The 23,050-nt window shown below is 35.4% G+C and overlaps 1 protein-coding gene across 3 annotated transcripts; it reads right to left on the reverse strand.

Annotated features, from left to right (window-relative positions):
* Positions 1-9,334: 9,334 nt before the first annotated feature.
* Positions 9,335-22,418, reverse strand: LOC148938525 (TNF receptor-associated protein 1 homolog, mitochondrial-like). Of its 3 annotated transcripts, XR_016143681.1 has the most exons (4): positions 21,996-22,418; positions 15,975-16,156; positions 10,814-10,886; positions 9,335-9,519 (listed from the first exon to the last, which is right to left on the reverse strand). XR_016143681.1 is itself a non-coding variant. In XM_089107725.1 (3 exons), exons 1-3 carry the CDS (start codon positions 15,212-15,214, stop codon positions 9,388-9,390), a joined length of 261 nt encoding a protein of 86 aa, XP_088963851.1. In that variant the 5' UTR covers positions 15,215-15,292; the 3' UTR covers positions 9,335-9,387. The 3 variants fall into 3 exon arrangements, 2 of the variants coding, with proteins under 2 accessions (XP_088963851.1, XP_088963852.1); XM_089107725.1 differs by lacking the exons at positions 15,975-16,156; positions 21,996-22,418 and adding an exon at positions 15,159-15,292; XM_089107726.1 differs by lacking the exons at positions 15,975-16,156; positions 21,996-22,418 and adding an exon at positions 11,592-11,700.
* Positions 22,419-23,050: the final 632 nt, after the last annotated feature.

A 23,050-nucleotide genomic window follows, 5' to 3' on the forward strand; every position in this document is an offset into this window, starting at 1 on the left:
TAAGTTTAGTATTACTCATCAAAAGCTACAAGCCTGAGAAAATTCACCTGCTTTTTAAAAGAGGGGGAAACATTCCCTACAAGTGAAAGAATTTTAATAAAATCACACCGTCAGATTCAGCGTATCAGAAAACCCTATTACTTAGGTTTCAAGCTCATATCTGCAAAAATCTGAAACTTTGTATTTTTTGCCAGAAGAAAAATATACGAATATAGAAGTTCGTTACGTAAGTTAATTTGTAAATTACGTCAGAATAAAATTTAGAGACAGCCATTTAGCAAAATAAAATTAAAATTCTTATGCAAATTTTGTTTACTTATTCAATGACAGTGAGCCAAAATAAAAGCTGCAGCTTTGCAAAGCTGCAAAGCTGAGGGGACAGCCCTTTTCATATACGGAATAATTTCTGTTCGTTTTAAGTTTTAATGTCGCTCCTTACTTTCAGTTTAAAAAACTTGTTTTTTTTATTTAATTCTTACAAAAGTCTCCAAAGACGGAGTTTAATGGTTTTTGATATTGTAATGGGAATATCAATGGGGAGATATATCCTGGGGAGTAACATTTTCAAGGAAGTTTTCCAGGAAAAGTTTTCAATGGGGAATCAGGATTCGCTGACATTATTTGAAAAAAGAATAGATATTAAATAAAAATATTTGTTTTTAGTACATTGAAAAGCTTTCCATTTTAACTAAAGTACCTATATGCTTCAGGAGTCAGTCTTAAAGAATGTTAACAACAAGAGAAATTTGTAGTCTAAACTTCTTTTTAAGTTTTGTAATTTATTCACTATTTACAGATTGTGTTTGTGTTAGGGAAACATTGGGACATATACCACATGGGAGTTTTTTGTTGGGGGGGGGGGTTACCTGGGTGACTTCAGCAGAGAATAAATTTTCTATAACACTTTAATTTACACGATGATGTATTTTCCAGGTGTAAATTTCCATGGGGGAGGGGGGGTCAAATACCAAAAACCAGAAGGGGGTACCCTAAACTTAATACTTCGTTCTTTATGCTAAAGTTTGACTTGTTACAACTCTTTTAAGAGTGACTCCTGAAGCAGAAGGGCCCATTAGTTAAAATAAAAAGTGTTTTAATATGCTGCAAAAAAATATTTTTAATCTTTTTTTTCAAATAATACCAGAGAATACCATTCTCCTTGTAAGATTTGTATGTACATTGTTTTGTTCTTTAATTATGCTTAAAGGTTATATCGCGTAAATTTCGACCATTCGTCACACCTCCTGAACTGCAAGATCCAACGTTTGAATATTTTTGGATATTACCATTCTATATAATTTTTGGGGAAGTCCTCGCGATAAGGCGTGTAGTATGATTTCTTTATACTATTCTCCTTAATTTTTTCCAAATTTTGCTTCTACTGAAATCCGTATATTGTGTTAATATTTTATCGCGTTCTGTGTATGGTCAAAGCATACAGTTCCGTGTTTTAATTTATTTGTTGAACCAGTTTCGATAAATCTATCTTTGAATGCCGTTAACAATTTGTCTATTGTATTTATTGGCAAATTGTCATCATCTCCTAGAGTATTTTTAATTAGCTTTGGGAAGCTTAAGGCTTGCCCTCTGAATCTTAGGAGGAGCATACCGACTAACGTTTCTGGCTCTATTTTTGTTAATTCTAAAAATTCGGCCAATTGGATATTTAATTCGTCGACATTTGTTTGTCCATCATATTGCGGAATGGATTTTGTTACTTCAATTTTTTTCGCGACCAAGTTTTGCGAAATTAATAGTTTACTTAATTATTCTGACATTTTTTGCCTTTGAAATGTTTCAATCAACAGTCACAATACTTTTTCACTTAATCTATTTGGTGGAGACTGCTATATCCTATGAGATATTCTAACAAGGTTTCCTATAATAGCTTAGTGGTTATAGGCCTATACACTTTTTCTTATAAGTCTGTATTTATCCAATGATTTAAATTTAAATTAAGTAGTTTGTAGCATAGCTAGTTCGCATGTTTTCCTCCAAGTGTTCCGATCGCACCACTTGTACCAGGGGAATTTTGTCGTAGTCAGCCCTGTACGACTTATGACCGTGTCACTCATGCCATTAAGGCTTTAAGCTCTATTATTAAGGATCGCACCAACTGCGCAGTTATGGAACTGCTCCACTTGTACCGCTTAGGTTTTACCTTAAGCTGCTCTAGAAGTATTACGTTGAATTTTCTAGCGAATGTTGAGAGGAATGTTGAACTGACACAACAACGTTGATGCTGTTGTGAACATTCAATTTGTCAATAGGGCATAGCAACAATATCTAAAAAGAGCTAGCGTCTTCAACTTGGATATTCCTGGGACTGCTGAGGGTAAGGGGAGGGCTGCTGAATTAAATCAAAAGGCACTATGTGTGTACCCTGAGTAATACGATATATATTTAAAATATATAAAAAAAAATTGTTTCTTTCTAAGGATACTTCTGATATAAATGCCTCGTAGCATCCCAGACGTTTTGCTTGACATATGTGAAGTGTGGAAAAGCTACCGGTCGAATCAAGGCGCTAATCAAGGAAGACAGTTTTGAGTTTCGTGAAAATACTTGGCAATAAAAAATTTTTACAAGAAGTTTCAACTTATCATAGAAATATGAATGTCTAATTATCTGAAAGCTTGACCACACATATTATCCTTTGATTTAGATCAACATTCTCTGAAAGTTTCAACTTAACGCCCTTAGTTTTTCTGCTCATATTGCATATACGCCGTTTTGAAAGCATGGATGCGTAAAGTGTCTTTCGGTTTAGTTAAACAATTTCCTCAGCATCCACTAAACGCTGCAATTTCATACCCTTATCCAGTGCTTATATATTGCAGATACACTCTTTTGACAATCTGGAGCATCACATTGTCTTAATTTAGTTCAAAATCCTCGTCAATAAGCTCTGAAAGTGTCCACTTAACATCCTTAGCTGGTGGTAAGATATTGTGAATGTGCCCTTTTGACAACCTGGATGACTATAGTGTCTTTTGATTAGTTCAGCATCCCCTTCAACATGCTCTGAAAGTTTCAACTTAATGCCCTTAGTCGTTCTGGAGAGATTGAGTCTTTTTATTTGCGTGCGTTAGTGCGTTTATTCGAGTCCTTTTCTAATTCTGGTCTCCCAAATCTTGCTTGTATCTCTTACTTCCTGGGAAGCCAATTGGGGGGGGTTACTTTTTTTCTCTATTTTTTTAGTTTATGTAAAGAAACTGGACAAAAAAATCCTTGCCCTCTCCCTAAATTTCCCTGAATTGACGCCCTTTCCTACTCCATATGATGTAAATACATATATGAAAATACAATCACTGTATAAAGAGGCCCATGAGCAGGGCCGGATTTAAAGTTTTAACACTCCTAGGCCCAAACATTTGTGCCGTTCCGTTTCTGCGATGTTTCCGGGAAAATCACTGAAATTCAGGGACATTAGAAGCACAGAACAGAACGCAACTTATAATACGAAAGTAATGAAATAAAGAGGTGATACTGAACTCTCAGCTGCCATTCTTGGGAGACGTCTGACAGTTTATAAGAGGCATTGGTATTCCTGTGTCGTTTTAAAATCACTTTTTTGGGAATACGTAGCGCGGTGGCAAATTACACGTGACACTTTAACGGTAAATCACATCAGTCCAGATTTTGCTAAGAATAATAATCACTTGGTGATAATTTATTATGCCCCCTGGCATTGTGCACCCCTAGGCCTGGGCCTATTGGTAAATCCAGGCCTGCCCATGAGGTAAGTCTCCTGCTCTTGAAGTATGACCTACACCCTTTCAGTTTTTGGACAGCAAAGCATTAATTTGTTTTCTTTTTTAGTTTATTGACATACTCAGACATAAAGGGTCTTAAGCCTAGTGATCGATCAGAACTATTTCGTCGAAGAGTCAGTCTCCTACTTTACCTTTTCATGTCACCGCTTTATAACAGATTCACTAAAGACAAAATCTTTGCCTTTCTTTTGTTTTTGTCAAGAACTGTTCCACTTGCAAGATTTGTGTGTTTACCGTTACTCCAGTATATTCCTATATATCAAAAGTTGTACTTTTATACATGATAATTTTTATTATTAAACGTTGGGATTTTTATAAATATACATATTTGTTAAAAGTGCATTATCATTGTCGACTGTATCAGGTAGTAAGCAAGAGGAATAGAGTTTCAATCAAATATCAAGATAATAACGTTTTTTATTTAATTCCAGTTATTTTGAGGATAAAAAAAACAAATCTTCCGACAATCAAAACTCGTTTCTAGGAATAACTGACTTTTAACTTAATGCTCTTGCTTAGCAGGGTCGCCAGTATAGAAGGAACTGGCTGACAGTCCTCTTCAAGTGGCCCTCTCCAGTGCTAGGGATGTGACCTCATTTTGGTTGATATAGTGGCTGAGGTTGTGCTGCAAAATTGTATCAGTATATCTGGTACATTGTCTCCCTTGAGGACCCTTTCAAGAGTTATTATTAGGAGGTCGAGTAGGTGACATGACTACATGACATGACCACCTTAATGGACGGGTCTCCACTTCAGTAAGAAGGTTCCCTATGTTGAATGTCACCAGGATCTCAGTGTTGTGGATCTTGCCATATCATTTGAAGCCTTCAACTTGACGCAAGTGCCCAGCTTGAACTGCAGCCCTTCTAGGCTATGTTTGAGGTATCAGCCATGGCTCTGAAGAGTAGAGCATAATGCTTGAGAATGTGGGGTTACAAATTTGGGCTTTGGTATGGTGATTAATTTGCCAGTAGGTAAGGCATTCGCCATGTATACATGGTTATGTAGCTATGGCTATTGATTATTGGACGGAGAGATCTCGTAATTAAGTTATATAACCGAGATTGTTACAAATATGTTGAGATGTAGCATGAAAATATCGATGTTATCCCCAAATACACTAAAACATTTGAAATACCATTTTTTTCTGATGCATGTAAAAGTTGAATCGTGGCTTTTTGTCTGAATTCTTTTAAGAACGACTCCTGAAACACAAGGGCTGTTTATTTGTAATAAGGAGCTTTTTAAAATACTAAAAAAAACTTTAACACGAAAATTAAAGTTTTGAGGAGTGGGCCCTCTTAACTCCAAATGAAACATAGTGGTTTCAGGGATTTGGAGGCAATGGGCATTTGAGGCCTGAGCCTATGGCCCACTACATCCAACAGCGTCTTTGAGCGATTTAAAGAATAAGAGCATGACTAGGAACGCGACAAAAAAAAAAACTAAGATAGAACATAGGCCAAGGCCTTTGAAACTTGTAGTTAGGTTCCAGGTTGTGCAAAAAGTTATTTGGAAAGTAACAATTCATTTTTAGCTGGAATGACTGAAGAAACTGTTAATCTAAATCTTACGAAGCTAGGATCTTACGAAAAATAATCTAATGCTCAAATTGTTATTTTGAGCATTTGCAATCGGTCTATGACGTGTATTGAAATACCGACAAGAAGACTAGATTCATGTTATGTTAGTGGCTACCCTGCATATAAGTGGGCTCAACCAAATTTGTTACTAGTTAATATTTCTGTATTTTGAAATTTTTTATTAGTTACACCAATGATAAAGAATAACTTTTTGTATGCTAATGCCCCTGATGTAGAAGTCTAGATGCAGATAGTTGAAATAATGATGAAGTTGAACTTCTTGCATTCTGCTATCCCTGATGTACTGTCTATAATCCTGATTTAAAAATTTCAATGTTTCTAATTTTACAAAATAGTCATGGCTGAAGCCAAGAGCACCAATTGGGGGGTAGACTGCAGATCATTCCGAAGATATTAAACGACCTTCATGATGGGCTGTAAACCTCGGAACAAAGGCGAAAGGGGCTTTTTGGAGCAAACTTGAAATAATAATTAATAATTTCATACTTTTTAATAATAATTAAGGAAATTTTCATAATTAATAATTAAGGAAATGATGAAACAGCATCGTGGCCAACGTCTAGGTCGAACTCAAATCCTACCACATACAAGGAGAGCAACAGTTGTACTGTGACAACAGCTTAAGCTATAAAAATTACAAATTCAATGATGATTTGATAATGACTTTGAAAACCAAAATTTGTTTTTAATCAAATGGATAAGTACCGAAAATCGTATAAACTGAGTTGACGATAATTTATTTTTAAGGGTCGTTTTTCTTTAAATGTTTTTTCAGGCCAGAAAAAATTTGAACACATAATATTATTTAAAAAATGCCCATAAATTCAATTTAAAAAACAATGTATGGCAAATCTCCATAGCTTTTAGCTACTACGCTTTTTAAATATTCAATGGATCTGCAACTTGGCTCAAGATCATTCTCAAGACTTATTTAACTCTGGATACTCTTCCCCATTGTCTCATTGTTTCTACTCATAATATATAGACGGGTTGGCTATTTTATGTATACATTACATGCCAATGCGGACGCACGTTTCGTAGTCAAAAGGGGTAATACATTTTTGTCGTCGTTTAGATGAGCATTTGTGTTTGAATTGATAAGCATTTTCACTAATTATTAAAAAAAAAATTTTTCGTCGGGGTAAAGAACAAAGCAGAACCTTGAAACGAACAAATGTTATTGCTTAGCAAATTACGCAAGATTTGCCACCGGTATTAGCTCAAATACAATGAACGATAATATTTTGTAATATATGTAGAATCCTAAATGACAACACAAGCTTTATATTGATTGGCTCAAAATTTTTGTTTACACTGTAAAAAGCTATTCCAGTTTAATTTTCTATTACAATTCAATGCACCAGATTGCAGCAGTAGCTGCAATCTGGTAAAGAGCAAAACACAGCTCCTAGTAGCCGAAAGTTCAAAAACACGTTTTGAAAAAATCTTTGTATTGAGAAAATGTACTCATTTAAAGGTGATTTAGGAATGCAAATTAAGATTCATCTGATTGGCTAGTTCTGGTTAGTTGAGATATGAATTATTGTCTTATTGTTACTGCTTGGATTAGTACTGAGACGCTTTCGCATAGTCTCAGAACCAGAATAAAATTTCGAGCCCTGGAATGAGTTACTGCAGCTGAGTTCGATCTCTGAGTCCCCTATTATCAAGCTGAGATCAAACCCACTGCACCACTAAAGGACAGAAAATATTTTAAATTCACCCTCATTTTTATCTATACAGCAAACGATTGATGTGAAGCTTTCAGATGGGTTGGCCTCCAAAAAATTAAATGAATTGAACCTTGGTGGTGGTTCGAGCTATTTTCGTAATTTAAACCTTATCATAAATATTTTTTTACAGAAACAACTTAAGCTTGTTAATGATTAACGAAAAACCTTCGCAGACTGATCATGAATAAAGTATCATAGATCGTTAAGATGGAGAAAAAATTGGTTAGGCTGTAAATTCAACCGAAAGAAACATTTGTTGCCTATTTATAAGTAAGTAATCGGATTAACGACGCTTCTTGACAACTAAAGACCCTGCATCGGCCCTGTAGTGTTGCCACTGCGAAACCACGGGACTTTAACCCTATTTACATTTATGAATTCCAGTTGTTTTGAAATGTTTGCTGGTGGTGCTAAATAAACCACCACTTAGAGTTTATGCTAGTACTTTATCAAAGAACAGGCGTGTTCCAGAATTCAATTGCCATTATTTATCATTTATTATTTGTTATTGCCCTCAGCAAAAATGGCATATAACACATAAAAGGGGCTGATATCATAGTCTGTCATATTTACAGAAATACAAATTGCACATATTTTGCTATGTTTATTTTCTTGAAAAGATACTAATAACAAGAAATGTGTACACTTTTTTTTAAGATACAATTTTAAGAATAGTACAGTTACAATATTAACATATTGCCTGGATTTTGTGATTACTGTGTCTATTCGAAACTGATGATGATTATCAGAATGTTTGAAACGAACAAATTTTCTAGTAAATAGCGTGAGCTTCTTATAGTCAAAAGACTGACTTGCAACTGTTGCTGCTAAACCCACATTAATGACAGAGTCCCCTGTCCAATCACCCTACAAGAGGATATTACATATGAGGTACTGCACTGTTTCTCTACTACTCCCGTTTTTGAACCCGAACTGGTTGTTGAGTGTGTAACGCACTTTGTTTATCTTATCAATCCCACTTGTCTTAACATTTGACAGAATATAGGCTCAACAGTAATCGTTCTATGGGAATCTGATCGAAATAGATTTGTAACCGTTTATATAAGTGGAGTGATGAAGCACTAAAAACTTTTTCGCACGCAGACAATGGTCCGTGCAGTGCAGATACCGATCCTGATTCTCTGCCTTTAGCCGGGAGTTCAATGCATGATTGGGGGCAAATAATCTAATGCTTCCCTTGTTTTTACCCCGAATTTCTCCAGATACCCATTTAGAGTTATGTCGATTTTGGCTGAGCTTACAGAGTCACATCACTGACCACCGTTCCAAACCAAATAATCAGTGATACCAGGCAAGTCCTACTCGTCAACCGTACGCCTGGAGTGATGATACTAACAGAAAATGAATCAAGCACTAAACCGCATGAAAATATCGTACGGTCTAGTTTATTGCTCATGCAGCATCGACACTAAGTTCATACTAAAGATATTATCATGACCCTTTGAGTATTTCTTGTTAAAGTTGCTAGTGACATCACAGAGACCAGTTCCAGACCCTATAAAAACCGAATATTCGGTATATTAAGCAGGCGTTCTCTAGTTCTATTTTGAAGACCTATTCCAGCTGAGGATCAGAACCAGAAAGTCAGCTGGTCTTCCGAAGGAATTGTATGTTGAGAGTCGCTAAGCTTATCATTTTCATTACTTTTAACTGCCAAACCCGGGATTGCAATATTTCAGTACGAGTACTCATTTATAATATGACCTTGACGTTAAGCTAAACATTTTGCAAATTAGCGTTTTGTGTACAGTTTGATTTCATGTTACCATACCACAGGTGAAACCAGAACCTCAACAGGCTTCACAAAGCTCGAGGTGTTTATGCCACTTCGGTATTTCGATTCCAATCGAGACTTTTATCACAGGCACGACAACCGATCTGGCCTTTAAAAGGGGGTAAGGCACTTTAATTATTAGACAAAACTTGGCGAGAGAATTGATTTATTAGAACTTGGCGAGAGGATCATCAATTTATCCCCACTCGGCTCTTATTCTTGAGTGGTAGGCAAGGAATTTTTACTCATGTATTACTAATGCGTTATATCTTATGTTACTATTTATTTAAATCATATTAAACATTTTTCTGAGCCTGCGTGAGGAATAGAATAGAAAATTGAATAAGAGAATGTTGTGCCACATGCACAGTAAGGTCCGCTTAGTTCCTTATTCAAAAAATCCAAGTTGAGAGTAAAACATAACAATCTTGCTAATCAAATAAAAAGTTTATTAAGAAAATGGTCAATGTTTGAATAAGTCAATGTTTTTCCAGTGCTAGCAGTTGATCTAGCAGTTGATTCATTCCAGCGACTAGCTGTTGATTCATTCCAGTGACAACATTGCACGGATCATCAACTAACCCTGCCGAAACCAAAGCGTTGCTGAATAGCTAAAAAAAAATGCAATCATTAGGTCATTTCCATCTCTATCCTTTTAGCTGAGAAACCAAATGCACACTCCCCCTTCTCTATCTCACACTCAGTCTTTGTCAGTCCATACGGTTACTCCAACATCTTATTTTTTTAAACAATACAAACTTTAGCGTAAAGAGCGAGGCGTTGAGGAGGGGACAGCCCTTTTCATATACGGAATAATTTCTGTTCGTTTTAAGTTTTAATGTCGCTCCTTACTTTCAGTTAAAAAAAATTGTTTTTTTTTAATTTAATAGCTATAAGGGAACTTTCCCTAGACCAAAGCCACCTTTCCAGAGAGGTCATTACCCTCCATTCTCTCAAAAACTGTCTCTCTTAGACTAGCTCGAGTAATAACGTTTGGTCTTATCAAAGACCAAACGTTAAAACGTTAAAAAATCCTATCATTATCAAAGGTACGCACTGACGAGAGGTTCTTATAGACCTCTGTTGCCTTATAGAGTTTTAAATAAGGCTTAAAGAGTCCCAAGACTTAATAAAGCTTAAACAATGCTTAAAGAGTCCATCGTCCACGGAACGCAACAAAAAAGAGGTTCTAGCAGGAGCCGGATTCAAAGAGGTTCAACAGAACTTTTTCCGAGTGTAATTATGAATGAGAAAAAAAAGTTCATAGTCAATGGTTTAAATAAAATATTATGAATATTTGTACAAATGACGCTTCTTTATTTCGAGGCGGAAAATCCGTACAATCGGCCAAAAAACAAGTGGGTTGTATAAAAGCCGTGAAATTACAGAATAAGGAGGAGGGGTACGTGTATAGGAGGAATAATACAAGAAAACTGTAATCCTGACGAAAACATAACTTACTTTACAACACAGCATAAGAACCATGGAGTAAAGAAGATTTCTTTCATAAATGGGACACATCATAGCGCACAAAGGGTAATTTCCCTTTGGATCTCAACGCGCAATATTACATAACTAGTGATCATTGCGCACTCGCGAAGTCATGAAGAAATGTGCGAGGTTGATGTGTCCCAAAAAAAAATAATGGGGAAGATAGGAATCTTTTTACTGTTTGATATTTATGCTGTGCTTTACAATATTATTTTAATTTTTATTGAGAACAATAAAAAAACTGACAAAAATTACTATTTGCCAATTTTTTCGCATATTTCCCTTGTGTCATACCAGCATTTTCATTAATAGCTTTACCATACCTTAAGGCTCATTTTGTTATAGTATCAATGACATTATCACTAAAAAGGTCATTGAAATAAAGCTATAAATATAAATAAAATTAATACATGCCTGATCTGCAACTAGCTCAGCCCGCCTTTGGTTCGATGTTTTCAGCGCGTAGAGTTTTTTGATTATAGGATGACTGAAAAATAAATACAATTAAAATGCGAATTTAATAGCACAATCCCTAGAAACAGATCTAGAATTGACGTAGAAACAGATCTTGCCAATAATTCACATTAGAAGATATAGGAAGATAAAAAAGATTCAGTACATCCTTAAATAGCAGAATTACATAAGCTTCATAGGAGGAGTCTCCATCTCACCCCTGACCCTTTCATCTCTGCTATTCGTCTCAATGTCAGCGCAATACCGTTGACTTCCTAAAGAGGAATATGCCCCACCTAGATTTTGAAAAACGCCATTTTTTGGGTCTTCATAGCAAAAATAATAAAAAATTTCTCCTACAGTTTTGTAAATTGGCGAAATTCTCGTTTGACAAAGCTTAATATTATTTATATTATTAATAATAGTAAATAAAATATGATATAATTATTAATGTTATTAATAGTAATATAAAATTATTTATATCATAATAATAATTATATTATTATAATATTAATAGTATTATTTCTCTTAATATTAATTGCTCATCCAGAAGTTCCATCTTGTTTCTACTATGTTGACTTTGCCATAGAGTAAGATAAACTTTCGTGACGTGAACTGGTACTGCCTACTTCACGAAAAGAATTTGCTCCGTAAGATTACATAACGTAACAAAAGGTTTTGGTATAAGCCTAGAAAACTAACAGAAGAGAAAGAAACATGTTCAGAAAACAATTCTTACTTCATAATATGCAGAATAATCATAGTTAACACATTTTTTATGCAGCTAACCTTTATTTTCACTTATTTCAGTTTTTTTCCAATTTTTCACAGAAATTCATCAATTTTTCGCAACAACCTTTCTTTAATTTGAAAACTCTGCTAGACACAGCACTTTCATCCCAAGATTCTGGCCGTTTTTCTGAAACAAAGCGCTATTTACATTTTTTTCATAGAATTGTCTTTAATCAATAGACATTTTTCATGAATTGTGTTCTGCAAAACGCAAAACGTTCTCTACAAACAAATTTTGTATAGAATGCTCTGTTACAGTGATGATTCAAACTGAAGAAAAGCTATCAAAAAATTATAAATATATTAGAAAAGTTGGAAAAAATTAACATAAGTGAAGATAAAGGATACACGTCCTAACATGAACGCCCATAAGTGGGGGGGGGGGGCGGCCCCCACCCCCCCTGGCGGAATGAGGGAGTCAAAAATTTTTGTTAATTTAAAAAAATTTCCACAGAAAAATTTTTAAAATAAAAGTAAAGAGCTATATTAAGCTAAAAAAGGGCAGAAATAAAGTCAAATAATCTTCCAAGCGTAAAACCACCACAGATCACTATCAACAATTAAATTAAACTCAAAACGAACAGAAATTATAATAAATAGCCGAGTCAACTCAAAAAGAGCAAAAATTAACATTAACGGGGCTGACAACCCCCGTGCCTTCTCAAGACCAGGACATAACTTAGGCTTTACTGAAAAATAATAATAATAAAAAAAAATGACCGTGGATTGTCAGTCTAATTTACCTATACTGATATTTATTCCTTAAAATGAAAAATGGGTAAAAAAAAGTGAGTAAAAATGTTTTTTACTTATTTAATTAAAAAAAAGTGAAAACATTTAAACATATTTTGTTTTCAGTAAAGTGCAAATTATGTTCTGGTCTTGAGAAGGCACGGGGGTTACCAGCAAGGCCGTATCCAGGGGGGGTTACCCGGTTTGAACTCCCCCTCCCCGAAATTTTTGACCGACTCGAAAATAAATCGAAAATTAGTAAAACCTAGGTAAAAATCAGTAAAATTAGTCGAAAACTGAGTCAAAAATTAGTACCCCCCCCCCCCAAAAAAAGTCAAAAATTAGTAACCCCCCCCCCTGAACAAAAATACTGGATACGACCCTGGTTACCAGCCCTACAAATGTTAATTTTTGCTCCTTTCGAGTTTGACTCCGCTATTTATTCTAATTTCTGTTCATTTTGAGTTTCATTTATTTATTGATAGTGATCTGTGGTAGTTTTACGCTTGGATGAATATTTGACTTCATTTCTGTCCATTTTTAGCGTCATTAGTTACAGTAACTGCAGTTGTAGTACTAAAAGTATACACATCGTGCCTTCTGGCTAATTCAAAATCCCAACAACTTACCCTTAAAGATCTTACTTAATAACATAAATTGTTCTTGAGATATTGCTTTGTCACCTTTTTGAAAGTTCACATGCTCATAGTTTGTTTTGATTTAATTCGACGTCCGCCTAAATATTTTTTACATTTGATTACTGAAGATATTGTTATATTCTCTTGGACTATTGGCTACAAAATGGTTGTCTCACAATTTCGATCGAATGTGTTTGGGGAAAAGAGGATATCAGGGAGAGGGGGGCTATTTTCTCTCCATCACGCTTTACTCTTAAATGGAACTAGAAGTATGCATTTCCAATCAAATGAGCCTCCTCTAAAGTTCACCAGACCACTTCTTCATTAAAACCTTACATACCCCGGGGCATAACTTAAACCCTTATCCCCATTCTTTGGTGGGTTGTGTCAACCCCAAAGGCCGTTTTATAAGAGATTTGGAATATTTTTTAACAAATGGATATCTTAAAATTTCTATCGGATGCATTGGGGGAAAATATAACGGAAAGGGGGGATATAGCTGCCCTCCAATAAATTTGACTACTAAAAATGGCTCTTCAACTTCCAATTTCCAATACATTGAGCCCCCTCCGAAATTTATACGACCACCGTTTCCATAAAAACCTTAAATTTCCTCGGGGCATACTTTACAACCCTCGCCCTGAGGACTGTGAGGGGGCTCATCCTCAAAGACATAATTTTTGGACTTCTAGACTACATAAAAAAAATAACTATCTCGGAATTTTGACTGGAAGTGTTTGGGGAAATGATGGGCGTGGGGGGGGGGGGTGGTTGTCCTCCAATCACTTTTGACTATTAAAGAAGGCACTAGCCCTTTCAATTACCAACCGACTGAGCCCTTTTCGAAGTCTTTACGACAACAAATCTTAAAATTTCTATCAGGTGCGTTTCTGGAAAATACGACGTGTGTGTGTTGGGGGGGGGCTATTGGCCATCTGATAATATTGACTTTTAAAAAGAGCACTATAACTTCTGATTACCAATCCTATGAGCCCTCTTTGAAGTGTATATGACCACCATTTCTATAAAAACCTTATATGACCCCGGGCATAACTTGAAATCCTTGACGTGAGGGCTATAGGGGGGGGTATCCTCAAAGACATAATTTCTGGACCTTTCAACTGCACTGAACAAAATGGGTATCTCAAAAATTATGATTGAATGCGTTTGGGGAAATGAGTGGTGCATGGGGAGGGGCTGCATAACCTCCAATCACTTTTGACTGTTAAAAATACCATTAGAACTTCCGATGACCAATCAAATGAGCCCCCTGTGAGGTATATACCCTTTCTTTTGAAAACCTTATATCCCCACAGGGCATAACTTACAACCCTTGCCATGAGGGCTGTGGAGGGTGTGGGTTGCCATTTTCAAAGTCATAATTACCTGACCTTAAAACTAAACTAAACAAAATGGCTATCTCAAAATTTTGATGGGATGTGTTTGGGGAAGTGATTGACGTGGGGGAGGGGGACTGGTTCCCCTTCATGAGCTCTTTTGAAGTTCCTATGATATTTTTTTCTATAAGAAGTGCTCTGGTCTAAAAAGAACAACATATTGTGCCCACATCGCTCTTTACTTAGGCAGCATTTAGGCAATTGCCGATTAGACCAGGTAAGCCCCTCCCCCTATAATTCAGTCTATGGGCGCCCATGCGTCCTAAAGTGGCTTCTTTAGTATTAATTTAAACAATTCCTAGGGGACTAGTTTGTTGATTAATTTTTTAATTTATATCATGAAGGCCAACATATATGAACAGTACATTTGTTTTATTTTTAATTTCTTTTTATCTTAGTTTCTTGATTCGGAGATTCGTCAAAGTATTTTTATGAGTGCTACAAATAGCAGTTTTTTTTATTTATTTATAAGTGGCTCGACGATACATAAGATACAAAATAAGAAAAAGAAAAGAAAAAAGTATTCATAATTCTACAATGAATAAATCTACATAAATCTACAATACCAATCTATAATCTGCAGGCGATTATAGATTGGTAGATTGGACTACCTATAATTTAGTATATTGGTAGAATTAATATTTTTAATTTTAAATTAATTTTCAATTCAATATAATATATAATAAATTAACAATTTAATTCTAAATAGAATTGTAGTTTGGACTACCTAAAGATTGGACTACCTACCTATAATTAGGTAGATTGGACTGAATTTGCTCACTGAAATTAATATTTGTACTCATAATATTTATACAAAATGTTGAAATCAAATCATGCCACCGTTGTCGATATCAGCAGCTACAGTACTGAGTAAATCTGTTTCACAATGACTTCTTTGGATCGATAGATGAGTTTGATTCCCGAAAGAAAATAATTCCCAAAAAGCAGTAATTTACCCTACGCTCTGAAAAAGTCTGAGTAATATTTTACAGAATTTCATCCCAGAGTAATCTGAGGCCTCCGTTTTGTCTCTTACTCCCTTTTTTATTTTTTGTAAAGTTATCTTGGACTTCATGGCTTTTGTTACCTTTGAGAGCAGGTCCACGTTGCTCAAACTGCTCTTCTATGATACATCATAACGCTTCATGTCAGAACTTTACCCTGATACCTTTAAGAACGACAATTTGACTGTATATTTAAAGCTGGTAAACTAAAACATTCAGTAAGATTTAAATTCAGTAAATAAGTAAGCAAATAATTAAGTAGCTTTTTTACTCAAATTGACAAAAAATTCCCCTCCTCTTAAAAAAAAATCCTTCGTGCGATAGTTTGAACCCTCCATCCCCCCCCCAAAAAAATCGAATCGTAAAAACGTAACACAAATAAATATAAACAAATTCTTGATGCATTATAAAAAAATTGTCCCCCCCCTCCGAAAAAAATCCTGGATACGCCTGGTCATATATATTTATGTAAAAATTAGGGCATGCGACTTCAACAGAGAACTGAAAATAATATGACTGTGGGAAAATTAAATATATTAATGCAGGATCAAAGCCTCACCTGAGATTAATCTCTAACTGAGGCTTGAAAGTGACTGGCCGCGCCCATTTCTTTGACAGTGACAACGCAAGGATACGAGGCTAATCTGTTTGTCACAGTGACTCTGTTGGCTTTTGAGCTTAAAGTGGCACTCAGCCAATTGGTTAAATCCTGTATTTCCGATTTGGATAGGCTGGCTTCTCCTAAAAAGGTAAATGTTGTTTCGAACTGTTACCAATAACAACATCCAGTATAAAAAAAAAAAAAATGTATTGAAAATACAAGAAACTTTTGGAAAAAATCGTAAACTTATATAATTCTTTTCTATTTTTTTCAGAAATGAAAGGGGGGTTGAAAATAAGAATTGAATTTTTGTTACAACTATTGCCAATTTTAACACTAACCCAATTAGCTAGCTCCTATATTTCATATTTTGAGATTATCTTCTCCTAAAATGATCAAGAATCCTTCAAGTATCCCAGGAAGCAGATACGACAAACTACGTCATTTTAACTAATCCCGGGGAGATTCCCTCCACCGTCTCGTGGGTAGACATGTATATGATAGGTGGAGGAGTGGGGTTATAACATCACTTAAATTTAGTATGTATTGAAATTAATTAAAAATTATATATCAGCATCTTCCCCCCCCTCGAAAAAAGATAGTTATTTGATAGGAAACAGTTTAGAAAGCTAATGTTATTTAACTTCTTCAAATTTAAATCTTTTAAATTAGACACGTGACCGAATTGAGAACATACCTAAATAGTCACGTGACCGAATTAGACACGTGACCGAATTGAGAACATACCTAAATTGTCACGTGACCGAATTAGACCCGTGACCGAATTGAGAACATGCCTAAATCGTCACGTGACCGAATTACACACGTGACCGAATTGAGAACATACCTAAGTCGTTTTCATATATGGAATAATTTCTGTTCGTTTTAAGTTTTAACGTCGTTCCTTACTTTCAGTTAAACAAACTTGTTTTTTTTATTTTTCTGGTAAAAGGGAAAAGGTTATGCGTAAAGAGAATGTTTCCAGATTTAACGTAAAAGCTAATCTTAAATAATTTTAAAATCATAATTTTAAAATCATAAGCAGCGCAACAGCGCTGCCTAAGTAAAGAACGATGTGGCCACAATGTATTATTTATTTTTTTCCTGGTCTTATGCCAGGGCACTTCGTATCGAAGGAGTTGTCGTAAAAACTTCGAAAAGGGGTCATTCGATTGGACATTGGAGTGGCTAGTGCCCTTTTTAATAGTCGAAAATGAATGGAGGGCAACTAACCCTCCATTCACTTAAATCAAGGGCCCATTCGAACTTAAATCGAGGGTCCATTCACAATGGTCCTTTGATTATTTTATCCTACATTCTATGCCTACTAGGTCACAATTATCCAAACCATATCAATAAATCGTAGGGTTAATAGTCTATAAATATGATTAAATTTTAAACAAAACAAGTTTTGTCAACTGAAAGCAGGAAATAAATCAAAACTTTAGATGAACAGAAATTACCATGAACAGTGCAATAGTGTTTCCGGCTATAGGTGCATACCCCCCCCCCAGAAAATATCTCATGCTGAGTATACAGAAAATGATGGAGTCTAATAAAAAAAAAGTATAAAAACAATTTTCCATGAAAAAGACTTTCATATGCAGCGCAATAGCGCTGCCAAAGTAAAGAACGATGTTGGCAGATTTTTTTTTTTTTTAAGACCAGGGCACTTTGCATAGTTGTTGTCGCAGAAGCACAAAAAACTACTCATTCGATTAGAAATTAAGAGGGTTAGTGCCCATTGTAATAGTCAAAATTGATTGGAGGACAACCCCCCCCCCTCTCTCTCTCCCACGCACATCATTTCCCCAAGCGCTTTGATCCAAATTTTGAGGTAACCATTTTATTCAGTTGAAAGATCCGGATACTCCATTTTGAGGATGACAACCACCCCCTCCCACAGCCCTCAGGGCAAGGGTTGTAAGTTACGCCATGGGTGCATATAAATATTTAGTCGTCGTATAAACTTTAATAAACTAAGTTTAGTCGTCGTATAAACTTTGGAGGGGCGCTCCAAACTTTGATTGGTAATCAGAAGTTCTAGTGCTCTTTTTAAGAGTCAAAGTGATGGATGGTAGCAACCCTCCCCCGCACGTCGTATTGTCCTGAAATGCATCGAACAGAAACTATGAGATAGCCTTTTTATTTAAAATACTTCAAATATCATTTAACAAGGCTTTTGGGTTGAAACAAACACCCAGAGCTTAGGGACAAGGGTTGTAAAATATGCCCCCGGGCCGTGGTGCATCAAGGAGGGGGGAAGGGGGAACCCCCCTCGCCTAGTCTAAATTAGAGTCATTTGTTTAATTAACTCAAGTTTGTGTTAATTAAACCTACTCCTCTCGCAAGTTTATCGCATCAACCTATTTTGCACCTTTTTGCAAACTAACTCGTAGAATTTGACAGCGCTTTCGTCCGTAAAAACTTAAACAATAAGAATTTGTTGGTTCCCATAACTTATAGCGCAAAAAAGGAAAAGTTTTAACATATAGCTGAGGACTCACCGAGCTGCAAACGTGAAAAATCATTGTTAACTTTTGTAAGAAAAAGATCCATTTAGTGATAGTCTCAACAGACAAATTTGAACTGATTAGGGGTTTAAAAGTTTAGATATGAAGCTAATTTCTTTTAATTTGTTTTGGTAATTGGTTTCACTGGTAATTAGGTCATTGAATTTTGTCTCCTTGCTTAATAACAGGATGTCCCCTCATGCTCATTAATTATGTATATTTTAGGTCTCTATTTATATCTTTCAGATTTATTCATAATATAATAAATCGTATATTTATTCATATTCACAATAAATATAATAAAATTAAACATAATATAATTTGATAAAATTAAACAATTAAACATAATAAATAAGGAGATACAACTAACCAAAAGGATATCATTTTCGAGCCTTTAAACCGTTTAAAATAAAATTGCCTATTGCCACTACATATATGGGAAATGTTGATGTTAATCTTTATCTCATAATGGCCCTAGAAAGCGGGATCGAACTCCACTTTTTGTATAGCCTAATGTTTGAAATTAGGTGAGTCAGTGGGGTACTTAGAAGATTCAAAAGTCAATATCTCTGGAAAATATCTTGCAAATCTTCATCCACCTTTTGGAGCGCCCATGCTTGAGAACTATATATTGACCACTGTCATCACTATAGCTTCTAATAATCTAATCTTGGTTTTCAGACTTATTTTCCTATCCTTCGAAACTTTTTTCAAGTGTGAAAAAAAGCACCCTATTCAACTTTTAACATTTTCACTTCTCCCACCGTCCTTACTAATAATTAAATAAAAAAAAACAAGTTTTTTAAACTGAAAGTAAGGAGCGACATTAAAACTTAAAACGAACAGAAATTATTCCGTATATGAAGGGGGCTGTCCCCTCCTCAACGCCTCGCTCTTTACGCTAAAGTTTTTTTATTGTTTAAAAAAATAGAGTTGTGAGAAAGTCAAACTTTAGCGTAAAGAGCGAGGCGTTGAGGAGGGGACAGCCCCTTTCATATAGGGAATAATTTCTGTTTGTTCTAAGTTTTATTGTCGCTCCTTACTTTCAGTTTAAAAGACTTGTTTTTTATTTATTTAATTTTTGAACGTTTTTTAATTAATGCAGGTTTTGATTTTGGCTCACCGTACATGAATAATTAAAACAAATTTTGCATATTATATTTGGTTAAATGGCTTTCTCGAAACTTGTTTAATTTTATTTACGAACGTTTTTATTAGTAATAAATATACGTAACTTAGAATTAACTTACGTAACGAACTTCTATATTCATAAAATTTTAACACGTATATAAGGGGGTTCGCCCCCTAGTCAATACCCTGCTCTTTAAACTATAGTTCGAATTTTTTTTCCCAGTTCTTTAAAAATGACCTCTTAATCACAATCAGTTGAAAAACTTGTTTTTTTTTATTTAATTCCTGATCTTTTTCTTTAATAATGCTGGGACATCCAGCGCCCCCTTCCTAGCCCTGTCCCTTCCCCCCATGAAACCTTCCTTCATGGAAAGATCCTTCCATATAGCCCCCGACCCTCTCCTTCCCCCACCTACCAGAAAAAATCTCCTCTGAAGAAGTCTGTATACTTCCCAATAACCAATACTATATGTTAACATTGAGTAAAGTTCATAACTTTCAGCCCTCCCCCTGGGGACTTTGGGGGATCAAGTCGTTCTAAAAGACATTTTTATCATATTTTCGACCATGCTAAACAAAATGGCTATCTCAAAATTTTGATCGGGTGACTTTGGGAAAAAAATGAGCGTGGGAGGGGGCCTGGTTGCCTTCCAATTTTTTCGATCACTTAAAAAGGGCAATAGAACTTTTAATTTCAGTTCTAATGAGCCGTCCCGCTACATTCTAGGACTATTGGGTAAATACGATCGCCCTTGGGAAAAAAAAAACAACAAAAAAACACGCATCCGTGATATTTCTTCTGGCAAAAAATGGAAAATTCCACATTTTTCTATATAGGAGCTTAAAATCTCTACAGTAGGGTTCTCTTATACGCTGAATATGATGGTGTGATTTTCATTAAGGTTCTATAACTTTTAGGGGGTTTTTTCCCCTTTTTTCGAAAATCAGCCAAATTTTCTCAGGCACGTAACTTTTGATGGGTAAACTTAAACTTAATGAAACTTATATATTTGAAATCAGAATTAAAATTTGATTCTTTTGATGTATCTATTGGTATCAAAATCTCGTTTTTTAGAGTTTCGGTTACCATTGAGCCGGGTCGCTCCTTACTTACAGTTCGTTACCACGAACTGTTTGATGCTACCAAGGTAAGTGAAGCTGCCGCCTGAAGCTGAATCAGCTTCAAAATTCTATTCTTTTGATGTATCCACTTCTATCCAGAGTTTTTTTCTTAATGTCGGTTACTATTGAGTCGTATCGCACCCTACTTACCTGTTCGTAACCACAAAACTGTTTGATAATTCTAAAGAAGTATACCTACCGAAATTAGAGACTAATTTTGCCTCTTTGCATATGTGGGGGATTTTTACTTCATGATAAGGTTTCGAAGGCAGTATATTTTGAAAAATATTAATGTGGAACGTATTATAAAGTGAGGCTCAAGAAATATGGGAGCAACAAACATAACGCACATTAAAAACAAAACATTTGATTATACACAAAAAAAAAATTAAGAAAGAGAAAAAACATCCAAGAAATTAAATATTTTCAGTAATAACGTAATTTAAAACATTGCCAATTCTCATAAAACATCCTGGACAGCACAAATCAAAAGGATATTAGATGAGAATGGATTTTCAAGTTCGTGGGAGAAGGGAAAAGGGCCAGAAGATCATTAAATATCTGAGGATTTGGATTCGAGCAAATTGTCTTCCAATTTATACTAAGGTTGCAAGGAAAAAGAGGGAAGGTCCGGAGGCAGGGTGCAGTTGCTTGAGATGTAGGGAAACTGATTATGGGTTGGGCCATTTCCTCCTCCGGTGTAAGAAACTCTCTCATTTAAGGGGATTAATTATCCAGGAGGGGGACGATAGGCTGCTTTGTGAGTTAATGAGGTCTACGACTCCCCGTTATATTGTGGCAGTAGGGAATTTTGTATTGATGGGAAGGATGTCAAATGAAGTGTAATTTTTCTTTAGTAGTTGTCTTTTTGTATATGGCTTTAATTTGCTTTTAAATACAGATTATTATTATTATTATGCAAAAGGTGGTTATGTCAAACGTGGCGAAACTGCGTCAACTGTTTTCGGGAGTGTGTCAAATGTGACATAACTGTATGGCACACTTGGCAAGAATGTATACTTGGTGAGATTGACATGGGCTGGGGCAAAGTTATTGGGATTAGAATTGCGGCACCGATCTAAAGCGATCACGCCACTATAATAGGGGATGGTATTATTTTTAATTAATTAATTTGTATTAATGATTGTATTAATTCTGGGGTTTTAATATAGAGTTTCTTATTTGTAACTTGGGGAAATAATACGACACTTACATGAGGGCTTACTGGCACAAGATTGGCCTTATCTTCCTATTGGCCATACTAGCCTAAACTGTTAAAGAAGCACACTGAATTTGTCATTCCTGTGAAGACTAGATTGGGCAATAATAAGACCATTTTGGCAGCTTGAGATTCCTTAAGGGAGCGAATATAGAGTATCACGAAGGTCTGACCCAGAATTACTGAGACCTAGCAACATAAACAAAGGCAAGTAAAAACATATGGATTTGATTAAGGTACTTAAGAACAGAAAGGTGTACACTTCCTCATGTAATTTAGGCAAGGTACATCAAAGCACACATAGGCTCATAGTTTCACAGTGTTAACAATTGCACTCAAAGAAGGTCCGACAAGAAAGCTTATAACACTCTTGATTTCAAGGATCAAGTCGTATACGAGTTCATAATAGTCAAGTTTTGTTCAAAGCATAACTGCACAGAAGCCAATTAAGGACTCTAAAAAAATAATACCGTTTCAACAAAACTTATATGAGTCTAAACGATGCTCTTTTGCTGCTGCTCCAGGACTCAAGAATCCTGATACAAGACTCACTTCATTGTCCCTTTCATTAATATTAAATAAATAAACAAGTTTTTTTTAACTGAAAGTAAAGAGCGACATTAAAACTTAAAACGAACAGTATGAAAGGGGCTGTCCCCTCCTCAACGCCTCGCTCTTTACGCTAAAGCTTTTTATAGTTTTAAAAAATAAAGTTGTGAGACAGAGTCAAACTCAGTTGTAATATAGAGTTATCAGCCCTTTTTTAATAGGGCTTATCAGCCCTACTCATGTTAATATCTGCTCGTTTTGGGTTTAATGTTTTGAGTTAGGCCTAATTCCTTGTGGTTCTCTGCGCGAGCGACTTTTTGCCTTGGACAATGAACTGGTGGTGCTGTTATTTATTTCTAAGTATTTAACTGCTTGTTTGGCAAAACTTAGGCCTACTGACAATTGCTAGGCAATCTGTGAATTACAGTTTTTAATTTTATCTTTTTTTGTTTTTTACCATATACTGTTTGAAGGGAGGTCATTATTGAAGAGAACTTGAA

This window comes from Artemia sp. Qi Xiang Cuo, unplaced genomic scaffold, assembly GCF_049724085.1.
Source record: "Artemia sp. Qi Xiang Cuo unplaced genomic scaffold, ASM4972408v1 HiC_scaffold_3175, whole genome shotgun sequence".
Lineage (NCBI taxonomy): Eukaryota > Metazoa > Arthropoda > Branchiopoda > Anostraca > Artemiidae > Artemia > Artemia sp. Qi Xiang Cuo.

What these genes read in the sequence shown, in the direction of transcription:
- LOC148938525 (XM_089107725.1), bottom strand. Translation starts at nt 15,214, where the DNA reads ATGAGTACAAATATTAATTTCAGTGAGCAAATTCAGTCCAATCTACCT. An exon ending in TCCAATCTACCTAATTATAG is followed by an intron (nt 10,887 to 15,158) that starts GTAGGTAGTCCA and finishes TTTATTTTTCAG; the next exon opens with TCATCCTATAATCAAAAAAC. An exon ending in CTGAGCTAGTTGCAGATCAG is followed by an intron (nt 9,520 to 10,813) that starts GCATGTATTAAT and finishes ATTTTTTTTTAG; the next exon opens with CTATTCAGCAACGCTTTGGT.